Below are 11,979 nucleotides of genomic sequence, written 5' to 3' on the forward strand. Positions count from 1 at the left end.
TCATTATTTTCATAGGCAACTCTAAACCTTCATTACTCTCCAACATCCTACATCTGTTAACTCTCAGCAGATTATCTTGGGCCTGAATTTACAGGGAAACAAATCTATCCAAAACCTTAACATTTTCACTGCTATACAAAGCCTTTCTTCTCCACCTGTGCTGCAAATCCCAACCCTATCTCCCTTGAGACTGGACCTGAATCCAAGTCTTTTTATAATCAAGATCTTGACAACTTCCTAGCCTCGCTTCCTGCTTCTCCTCTAGGTACATCCTGCCTATAGCCCTGGGAATGCTGTCCAGACATGGAGGGGATCTAAGGGTCACTGTAGTAGATCAGATCCAAGAAGGCCACCTGCTGGAAGCAGATCCCCAGGAGAGAATCTCCGGAACAAAACTGAATTTTTGTTTCCAAGAATGTTGTCATAACCAGGACCCTGTGTACCAGTCTGTTTTCTATTACTGTAGCAAAATTGAGCTGAGAACTCAATCCAAGTCTCCCTCATGACCTCAGAGTAAACCACCTGATCCCTTACCGGCTGCCCCCAAGATGCACATTGGCAGGAAGCTGAGATTTGTAACAGAGCTGGGACTCAAATGTAGGCACTCTGATATGGAATGCAAGCATCCCAACCAGTGTCCTAAGCAATAGGCTTGAAGTAGCTGCCTCTTCTCTCTTGAGAATTAGCAAGGATCCCATGAGAACTACTTCCATTCGTTTGAGGACAGTGCCCCTCAACAACAGTGCTCCCAGTAAGCTCTACCTCTTAAAGGTTTCACCACCTCTGGTGGACCAGCCTTTGCACGTGGGAACCGTTGGGGGATACACCAAACCAGAGCATCCTGCCAAGGAGCAGAAGCCAAGCCATAAACTGTGGAATGAAGCTAAAAAGTCATGAGTCAAAGAATCCAGCAAATCGGAAGCCAGATTCGGAGAACAAGAACAGACAGGAGGTAGAAAGGGGTCAGTATGGAGGAAAACAGACATGGAGCCAGGGTAGTGCCCTTCCTCTTGATCACCACATAGCTGCCTTCTCTGTGTCATCATAACCTCATTTAAACATCACCCACAGAGAGGCCTTTAGGGACCATCCACATTGAAAGTAACACTTAGCTGCTCATCACATTTCCATGGTTTTTTTTTTTTTTTAAAGATTTTATTTATTTGACAGGCAAAGTTACAGACAGTGAGAAAGAGAGAGAGAGACAGAGAGAAAGGTCTTCCTTCTGTTGGTTCACTCCCTCAAATGGCCACCACGGCCGGAACTGCACTGATCCGAAGCTAGGAGCCAGGTGCCTCCTCCTGGTCTCCCACATGGGTGCAGGGGCCCAAGCACTTGGGCCATCCTCCACTGCTTTCCCAGGCCACTGCAGAGAGCTGGACTCGAAGAGGAGCAGCTGGACTAGAACCAGCACCCATATGGCATGCCGGAGCCAAAGGCAGAGGATTAACCTAGTGTGCCCCAGCACCAGCCCCTCCATGGTTTTTTTTTAAATATTTATTTATTTAATTTATTAAGATTTATTTGAAAGAGTTACAGAGAGAAGGAGATGGGGGATGGGGAGACAGAGAGAGATCTTCCATCTACTGGTTTATTTCCCAAATGGCTGCAACAGCTGGGCCAGGCTGAAGCCAGAAGCCTGGAACTCTGCCAGGTCTCACACATGGGTAGCAGGGCCCCAAGTATTTGGGCATCTTCTACTACCTATATTTTCTTGCTCCACATAGCACTATAGTGCTGCCTGATATTCTTCTTTATGTATTTAGCTACTGACTTATTGTCCATTTCTCCCCACTAGCATGTAAGATTCATGAGAGTATAACTCTTCTTTCCTCTGTATCCCTAATGACAAGAATAGCGCCTCAAATATTTTAAACACTCAGTAGATAATGGATGGATGAATTAAATTTCAAGAACACTTCATAGTTGTTTTTTTTTTGTTTTTTTTTTTTTGTTTTTTTAATGTTTAGTTGTTTGAGAGAGAGAGAAAGTCCTCCCATTTTCTGGTTCATTCCCCCAAAGGTCTGCAACAGCCCCAGGTCAGATAAAGTGGGGAGCTGATCATTCAGCTCTCCCACATGAGTAGCAAGGACCCTATAACTTGAGCCATCACTGCTGCCTCCCAGAGTCTGCATTAGCAGGAAACTGAGGTGAGAAGATGGGCAATGAACCCAGGAGCCAGGTGCTTCTCATGGTCTCCCATGCAGGTGCAGGGCCCAAACACTTGGGCCATCCCCCACTGCACTCCCGGGCCACAGCAAAGAGCTGGCCTGGAAGAGGAGCAACCAGGACAGAATCCAGTGCCCCAACCAGGGCTAGAACCCTGGGTGCCGGCGCAACAGGCGGAGGATTAGCCTAGCAAGCTGTAGCACCGGCTACGATTCCCTTTTGATTATAATATAGCCTAGGATGGGCCGCCGCTATGGCACAGTAAATTAATCCTCCGCCTGCAGTGCTAGCATTCCATATGGGTGCCAGTTCTAGTCCTGGCTGTTCCTCTTCTGATCCAGCTCTCAGCTATGGCCTGGGAAAGCAGTGGAAGATGGCACAAGTGCTTGGGTTCCTCCACCTTCATGGGAGATCTGAAAGAAACTCCTGGCTTCTGGCTTTGGATCTGCCTAGCTCCAGCTGTTGGGGACATTTGGGGAGTGAATCAGAGGATGGAAGACTTTTCCCTCTGTCTCTCCCTCTCACTGTCTGTAACTCTACCTCTCAAATAAACAAAATCTTTATGTACAGCCCAGGTACGGAGCAGACTGTCCCACCTACTTCATGTAAATACTTATTACGATGTTTACATAATTGTGAAATCACCTCACAACACATTTCTTGGAACAAATGCCGACGGTTAATCAAGGCAAGACTGTACTTACCGGTGCCAGGCACTGTGCTAAGTCCTTGCCTATAGTATGTCACTTAATCCCCACAAGTTGTTTCACACTTCAAATGAGGGCCTGGGGCGCCTCTATGCCTCTGTCTCGTCTTCTTTCTGACACTCCCCACCCCCATCAACTTAGGTGGTTTTTTTTAAGATTTTATTTATTTATTTATTTGAGAGGTAGAGCTACAGACTGTGAGAGGGAAGGACAGAGAGAAAGGTCTTCCTTCCGTTGGTTCACTCTCCAAATGGCTGCAACAGCCGGAGCTGTGCCGATCTGAAGCCAGGTGCCAGGAACTTCCTCCTGGTCTCCCACATGGGTGCAGGGCCCAAGGACTTGGGCCATCTTCCACTGCTTTTCCAGGCCACAGCAGAGAGCTGGACTGGAAAAGGAGCAGCCGGGACTAGAACCGGTGCCCATATGGGATGCCGGCGCCACAGGCGGAGGATTAACCTACTGTGCCATGGCACCGGCCCCCTATCAAGTGTTTTAATAAAATGAGGGGTTGAGACTCAGAGAGGTTGTATCTGTACATGTTAAGCAGCAGACTCTGGATTTATATACAGACTTTTGTTTCTATCCTAATCTGTCTTGTGAGATCAACCCACTGCCAGAAGTGCATCAGTATTTTTAGTGTACATTATTTTTGTCCCAACTCATTTATTAGCTGATAGTATAATATAGGACAAGATATTAAACATCTCAAGGATATTAGTCTCTTCACCTGCTGAATGGGAATTAGATAAAATTAACTCGTCTCTTCCAGCTCCAAAAACTTTCATGCGTCTCCAAGTTCCTACCCTTTCAAGTATTTGATTGAGCAACACCATCTGCTTCTGCATTTCTATGTATTTCATGTTGTGGTTGTATCAAAACAGCATAAACCAGTTTCCATTTCTATAAGTTCTTTCCTTGAAACCACCTGATTTAACTTGAAATGAAAAGTGAACTGAACAGAGGAACATCACTAAAGCCACAGAAGAGAAGTTCCTGCCTCAAGCATAGTCTGTGCATTGCCTAACAGAGTTAATCTCGGGGCTCAATTACCCATGGGAGGAAAACCCTCGCCAATGAGACTATTTCTGAGGGAAGCCATGGAAGAATTCAAGTGCAGGCTCTCCAGTGCGTGCATTCTGCATACTAGCGCGTACTAGTCCCCAGTATATTTATTATTTATGAAATTTTTAATTGTAGAAGGGGGCAGAGGAGGAAGAATCTGATCCAAATCCCTTCACCTTTTTTTAGCAACAAAGAAGCAAATGGAAGAAGCCTTTGGCTCTCCTCTTTGTGAAAATCTACTGTGATTCATTCAGCTGTGCTGTGTTTGGATTGCTAACCTTTGAAATGAGCAGGTTTGGATTGTTCTGCTTCTGAATCTATGAATCAACCCAAAAGGGATAAAACCTGGCAAGAAACCCCTCTGAAAATGTGGTAGAGGGCCAGCTTTGTGGCACAGCAGGTTAAGCTGCCACTTAACAATGCTGGCATCCCATATCAGGGTGCCAGTTCAAGTTCTGGCTGCTTAGCTTCCAATCCAGCCCCCTGCTAATGCATCTAAAAAGGCAGTGGGAGACTCAAAAGGATTTTCTGGCTCTTGGTTTCAGCCTGGTCCAGCTCCAACTGTTGCAGCCATTTGGGAAGTGAACCAGCAGATGGAAGATCTCTGTGTGTATGTGTCTCTCCCTCTCTCTCTGTCATTGCATTTCAAATAATTTTTAAAAAAATATTTTTAATGCAGCAGCCAGCTTGAAACATCATCCTTAACTCCCAAAGAATAGCAGGTCTTAGACTGAAGGTCATAGACACAAATGAATTAATAACTAAAATTTAAGCATATTTTTAGGAAGGCTACAGTCTAGAAGTGAAAGCTTTAAAACTCTCACAGACTAGCTAACAGTTTGAATCCCCAAGATCTTCCCCACAGAAGCTACACAGTGGTTTTGATGTATTTTCTCCACTGGCAAGGAAGAAACAAAGAGGAAAGCAAGCAGGAAAGAAATCAGGGCATTGAGGTCAGCACAGAGCTGAATCTGAAAAACTTTCAGAGATGGAACAGAGAGGAAGATTGGATATGCAAGGCTCAGTCAGTAATGGCTCATAAATGCATTCCCTGGGTAGCAGGATTTCTTATAATGAGATCACCTTCTAGGATGTGATAACCAGCGCTACGCTTTATCCAACCATTCCCAACAATTGTGTAAATGCAGATCATTCTGCCCGTCAGTCTTCATTATAGCAAACTAAATAACACAAATCCTTGCCCTATCCTCATACATTGCATTTTAATGTGAAAATCAGTGTTAAAGTTTTTCATTATAACCATTTTCTCTCCAGTAACATTCGGTAGCTCATTTCTATTTTTGTTCATGCCTGATATTTACCTCCTCCCTGTGTACTCAACACCATCCCTCCATTCGCTGAAAAATACCCTAGAATTGAGACAGATTGGGTAGCTAGTGGGAGGACCCAATAGTAAGAGGTAATTTTTAACCAGTATTTTAACACCTGCAATGAGCTTATTAACCTTAAATATAGTGACTTTGCTTATGGAATTTTTAAAATCTCTGTTTCAAAAGCAGAAATGATTTAAAGAAGTACTCCTCTCTCTACCTCCACCTCTAAGGCAGTCCATTACACAGAAAAAGGAACCAAAGAGAGCAAGGTCTCACTTGCTTTAAATAGTGGGTTTAAGGCTGGGGAGTAACATTAGTTGCAAGAAAGGCAGATGAAATGAAGACAAAGTGTCACTGATTTTTGTCCCTGTTCCTAGAAAGAAGATTGTTGATTTAGAGTCACCTTGGCTTGCTCAAGACCTTCCCGGCATGACAACCTAGCTCTAAGGTAAGATTCCCTGGGCCAGCAGCTTTGCTCTAATGCTGTCATCCAAAGAGACCAGGCTTGCCCCTGACCAGCTTCCTGAGGTTCCTGGGTCTCCCAGAGCAGTGGCTCAATGTCTCCATTTGGAGATGGGATCTTCCTGCTAATGGCACAGTACCACCAGAGTCTCAAAGCAGCTCTAAACCTGAGAACTGTGTCCAAACAGATGGACACTGAGCCTGGAGGTTCTCCAGGATTCAGTACAGATGCTTTGCAGAGGAAAGAAATTGTGGCCTGCAGCCCTGAAAGGGCAAAATGAGCCTCTTCTTGGCCTTAATATGACGTTGAGCAAAACAATAGACCAAAAAAAAAAGAGCACTGTGTGCCGTGAAATGTGCTGAGTGATTGATAGCCCTCTCAAAAGCTCACTGGGTTTTAGAAAGCAAAAAAGACTTGAAGAGTTAAAAGGTCGAAGGTCATAATAGAGCTGGTAGGTAGAAGGGGCAGCATCTAAACCCAGGACCACAGGGTGCCAAAACTTGAGTGTCGCCCCATTACCTCCTATTCAAGTGCTTTAAAACCATTTTAAAAAATGCTTAAGGATGAAGGATTCTCCTGGTTATGTGCAATAAATCAAAGTTCCTAGGAAACTTTATGAGATTCAGGGAAGTTTTACTTGGATTTTGTTCAAGTGCTGCATTACTTTCAGATGCCCTTCCAAAGTTCAGGCACAGAATTAAAAAAAAAAAGATTAAAACTTCCTTATAACTCAGTTTTCTCATATGCACTCACAGATGAGACCACACACACACACATACACATACATACACACACACAAATCCCACACCTACTCAGATTCCACAGATAAGCACACAAAGACCACAGACACCACAAACCACACATACAGAGATCTCACAAGTACATCACAGATACACAGACACAGACCACACACACAGCTCCCCCCACCTATTCCATGAATGCAAACACATACCACAGAGACCCACAAAGGCACCACAGATACATAGAAAAACCACAGACAGAGCTACAGAGACACATACACAGAAATGCACACACACAGGGTATACACACAGACTGAAACTTCTCGGGGGGATTTGGTTTCTCCTTTTCTACTCAAGCCCCAAAACCTATCCAGTTTCCACCTTATTGTCAGCTCATTCAGATCTCACCTCCTGCTGCTGATGGTTTCTCTCCTTTGCACTCTGCTCTAAATAGGGAACCCAAGCTCGTTTTCTCTGGTTCTCTACAATCACTGCCAACTCAAGACAAAAGTGAATTAATGGGGAGAAGAGACATGACACTGTATCAAGGCTCAGCAAATGGATTAAAATTCAGTATTGGACATTTGTCTTGCAATTCCCTGTGTCATTTCTGGTTCTCAGAATGTCTAATGAACCCTCTCCCTCCTTAGGCCTCCAAACCTCCTCCTGATGTTCCAAATTCCCTCTCTTGAGATCATCCTCGGCCAGCGCCAAGGCTCACTTGGCTAATCCTCTGCCTGCGACGCCAGCACCCCGGGTTCTAGTCCTGGCTGGGGCGCCGGTTCTGTCCCAGTTGCTCCTCTTCCAGTCCAGCTCTTTGCTGAGGCCTGGGAAGGCAGTGGAGGATGGCCCGGGTGCTTGGGCCCTGCACCCACATGGGAGACCAGGAGGAAGCACCTGGCTCCTGGCTTCAGATCCGCACAGTGCGCTGGCCGTAGTGGCCATTTCGGGGTGAACCAACGGAAGGATATACCTTTCTCTTTGTCTCTCTCTCACTGTCCAAATCTGCCTGTCCAAAAAAAAAAAAAAAAATCATCCTCACTTTTCCTCCCTCCTCTCCAGGTCCCAGGACCTGCACACAGCCCCTGTCTCAAGTTCTCACTTTCATTTGCCATTGCCCAGTGATTTCATTCCATGTTTATTCCCAAAGTAGACTACTAAGGTATTTTTCTTAAAAAAAAAAAAAAAGATTTATTTATTTTTATTCGAAAGGCAGAGTTACAGAGAGGCAGAGATAGAGAGAGATTCCCCCATCCTCTGGTTCACTCTCTAAATGACCATAACAAGAAGCCAGAAACTCAATCCAGGTCTCCCATATGGATGACAGGAGCCCAATTACTTGAGTCATTCACAATACTATGAAGCTGGAGTCAGAAGTGAAGCCAGGCACAACCACATGGGACACAGGTGTCCTAACCTTCATCTTCATCACTAGGTCAAACACCTGGTCCCAGTCATGGTTTTAAACAACAATTATTTTATTTCTTCTCTCTATAGGCTTAGAACATTTTTGCTTAGGATGGAAATAGCATCGTTAGCAATTTCCATTACTTAATCCAGTTTATCACAAACCAATTTGTTGATATAATAGATACCTTCCAGAATATTGTCAGGTTTATATTTTTGATACTATAGAAACCATTATCTGAGAAATTAGATATTTTAGATAGTCAAAATCACTGATTCATGGAGCATCACCATAGCACTACATAGGAATTACCAATTTTCAAAGGCGTAATATGAAAGAAAGGTAAGGGTCTCTACCTGACATAATTGAAACAAGGTGAAAGATGTTGATAGAAATGTTAACCCTTCTAAGTCTCACTTTCTCTTCTGTTTAAATATTTTTAGCATAAGCTTTATGAGGAAGATAACAATTTTTATGGACAACTCCTGGCATATGAGAAATACTGGGTAAATGTGAGCTCTTTGACTTTTCTCTCCTTCTTTCCCCACACAACAAACAACTACTACTAAAATCCTCCAGCACACTGATTTCCTCTTTTGTTGATGATTCTGAAGGCACCTCACAAGCTTGCAGTGCCCTAGGGCTCCTATATGAACTTGAGTTCTTACTACCACATGTTGACTATTAGAATACTAGATAATAGTGCTTGCTATGTATAGTTAGCATATGAAGGAAAAATCTAATTTGGAAGTCCATGATTATAATTTGCAACAGCTGTTGTTATTTTTGTTCATTTCATTAGCAACATTTACCCCAACCATGTCTTAGTCAAGTACAACTGATTCTGCATTGCCTTATTCAAGACATGCCCCATAAGAGGGGTCAAACTTTTGTTAAACATCCAAGTAGAAGACTTCACCTGCCTAAGCTAATTTACTAACAGCGGTCAAAATATTATTTTATTCCTCTTTCACATTTATTTACTTTCCTCTGTAGTATTTCTGATGCTCAAATTAATTTGATCTTAATTCCTCATACAGCATAAATGTATTAGACCTTGGGAAAATATGTGATTTCTGTTCTTGTAGAAATATTATGCATGGGGGCCAGTGCTGTGGCACAGCAGATTAAAGTCCTAGCCTGTAGCACCAGCATCCCATATGGGCACCAGTTCAAGTCCTGGCTGCTCCACTTCCATTCCAGCTCCCTGCAAATATGCCTGGGCCCCTGCACCCACATGGAAGACCAAGAAGAAGCTCTTGGCTCCTGGTTTCAGATCGGCTCAGCTCTAGCCATTGTGGCCATTCGGGGAGTGACCCAGCAGATGGAAGACCTCTCTCTTTCTCTCACATAGCTAATATGAATGAAGAACAGCATAGCTAAGATCTATTTAATGTTTACCATGTGCCAGAGTCCATGCAGAAACAGACACTGATAGTTGCCTACCTGACAGCCTTCTAAAAAAAAAAAAAGAAAGAAATATCATGTTTGCCACTGTTAAAATGTTCTTTAGATTATTACAATAGAAAAACCAACCTTTTAATTTCTACATTCCTTGCTCTTTGTTGTTATTTTCATTGTTTTTCACTCCACAGGAAATTATGGATCTGATCAACTCTACTGATGACCTGATTGATATCTCCGATGTAGTAAGAAACAGCACTCATGTTCCTGCTCCTGCCCCCAGACTGGTCCTTGTCCTTCCTTTGTTCATGGCATTCATAGTTGGTTCCATCACTAATGGCCTCTATCTGTGGGTGCTAAAATGCAAGATGAAAAATTCAGTCAATACTCTCTTATTTTTTCATCTCATTCTCTCCTATTTTATTTCAACATTGATTCTACCATTTCTGGCCACCTCCTATCTTCAGGACAACCACTGGACCTTTGGAAGCGCTTTATGTAAGATCTGCAACAGCACTTTGACTCTGGCGATGTTCGCCTCTGTTTTGTTCCTCTCGGCCATCAGTCTAGATCGTTATCTTCTCACCCTTCACCCAGTGTGGTCCCAAAAGCACCGAACCTCACACTGGGCTTCCAGAGTCGTTCTGGGAGTCTGGCTCTCTGCCACTGCCTTCAGCGTGCCCTATTTGGTTTTCAGGGAGACATATGATGACCGTAAAGGAAGAGTGACCTGCAGAAATAACTACGCTGTGTCCACTGACTGGGAAAGCAAAGAGATGCAAACAGTAAGACAATGGATTCATGCCACCTGTTTCATCAGCCGCTTCATACTGGGCTTCCTTCTGCCTTTCTTAGTCATTGGCTTTTGTTATGAAAGAGTAGCCCGCAAGATGAAAGAGAGGGGCCTCTTTAAATCCAGCAAACCCTTCAAAGTCATGATGACTGCTGTTATCTCTTTCTTTGGGTGCTGGATGCCCTACCATGTACATCAGGGCTTAATTCTCGCTAAGAACCAGTCGTTACTTGTAGAGTTGACTTTGATCCTTACAGTGTTTACCACTTCTTTCAATCCTGTCTTCTCTCCCATACTTTATCTATTTAGTGGGGAGAACTTCAAAAACGTTTTCAAGAAATCCATTCTTGCTCTATTTGAGTCAACATTCGGTGAGGATTCTTCTGCCGAAAGAACACAAAACCTACATTCAGGAGTCGACATTTAAATTCTGAATTCTTAAGCAAACCTAGACTGTCCATTATACCATCAGATACACATCCTCTTGCTTTTGTAGTCCCTACATTGCAGAGTCATCGATGTTGTACCATACTTAGATCTATGAATATTGAAACAACTGCAAGAAAACAAGCAATAGGTCATATCGCAAATGTCATTGTTTAACTTTTTTATTACAAAAAAAAAGTTACATAAAATTTGCTATTTCAGTATATATTTCAGTGGAATTTGTTATTTTTAATTTGTTATATTTAATACTGAGCAACTATCACCATTATCTATTACCTATTTCCAAAGAGAAACTCTGTATCCATTAAGTAATAATTTCCCATTTCCTCTCCCTCCAGTCCCTAGTAAACTCCCATTTACTACTTTGTCTCTAAGAACTTGCCTATTCTAAATATTCCAGATAAGTGGAAGCATACAATGTCTTTTTGCATCTTATTTATTTCATTGAGCATAATGTTTTCAAGGTTCATCCATGTAGGGCAGGTGTGTGGCACCATGGGTTAAGCCACCACTTGGGACAGCCATAGCATATAAGGGTGCTTAGGATGAATTTCCACCTCCACTTCCATCCAGCTTCCTGTTAATGCTCCTGAGAGGCAACAGATGATGGGTCAGGACTTGAGGCTCTGACACCTACATGAAAGACCCAGATGGAGTTTCTGGCTCCTGACTTTGGCTTTGCCTAGCCCTAGCTGTTGTGAACACTTGGGGAGTACATAGAAGATTTCAAGTGTTCTCTCTCTCTCTCTCTCTCCCTATTTTTCTCTCTTTTTCTCTCTCTCTCGTCCCGTTACTCTGCCTTTCAAGTAAGTAAATAAGTAATTTTTAGGGGCCAGAGTTATAGTGCAATGGGTTAATACACCTCTTGCAACTTCGGCATCCCAAATCATAGTGCCACTTTGAGTATAGGCTGCCCTGCTCCCAATCCTGCTTCCTGCTAATGTGCCTGGGAAGGTAGCAGAAGATGACCCATGTACTTGGGCCTCTGCCACCCATGTACAAGCTACCGATGGAGTCCAGGCTCCTGGCTCCACCTTGGACCAACCTCAGGCATGTGGCCATTTGAGAAGTGAACCAGCCAATGGAAAATCAACATCTCTTTCTCTCTCTCTCACTCTGTCTGTCCAATAAATTTTAAAAATCCTTAAAAATAAAGTCTTTTAAAAAGTTACTTTTAAAAATTTTCATCCCCTTTGTAAGATGTATCAGAACTTCACTCCTTTTTATGGTTGAATTATATTCCATTGTATGTATATACTACATTTTAAAAATTAATTTATCTGTTGATGGATACTTGAATTTTTCTACCTTTTGACTATTGTAAATAATGCTACTATGAACATTAATTTTAGTTGTATTGCATTCTCACCAACAGTTGCTGTTTTCCTTGTTTAAGTTGTCATCCTACCAGATTGGAATGGTACATATGTAATTTTTAATCTTTGATTTTTG

General features: G+C 43.0%; 1 protein-coding gene across 2 annotated transcripts; it reads left to right on the forward strand.

The window, feature by feature from the left end:
• Window positions 1-4,263: 4,263 nt before the first annotated feature.
• Window positions 4,264-11,527, forward strand: GPR33 (G protein-coupled receptor 33). 2 transcript variants are annotated; one of them, XM_089309815.1, is made up of 3 exons: window positions 4,264-4,548; window positions 5,650-5,720; window positions 9,479-11,527. In XM_089309815.1, exon 3 carries the CDS (start codon window positions 9,485-9,487, stop codon window positions 10,505-10,507), a length of 1,023 nt encoding a protein of 340 aa, XP_089165941.1. In that variant the 5' UTR covers window positions 4,264-4,548; window positions 5,650-5,720; window positions 9,479-9,484; the 3' UTR covers window positions 10,508-11,527. The 2 variants fall into 2 exon arrangements, with proteins under 2 accessions (XP_089165941.1, XP_051678712.2); XM_051822752.3 differs by lacking the exon at window positions 4,264-4,548 and having other exon boundaries at window positions 5,486-5,720.
• Window positions 11,528-11,979: the final 452 nt, after the last annotated feature.

The sequence above is a fragment of the Oryctolagus cuniculus genome, chromosome 12 (assembly GCF_051225735.1).
Source record: "Oryctolagus cuniculus isolate XC-2025 breed Fujian yellow rabbit chromosome 12, ASM5122573v1, whole genome shotgun sequence".
Classification (NCBI taxonomy): domain Eukaryota; kingdom Metazoa; phylum Chordata; class Mammalia; order Lagomorpha; family Leporidae; genus Oryctolagus; species Oryctolagus cuniculus.

Coding starts and splice junctions, on each gene's coding strand:
- GPR33 (XM_089309815.1), top strand. CDS start 9,485: ATGGATCTGATCAACTCTACTGATGACCTGATTGATATCTCCGATGTA.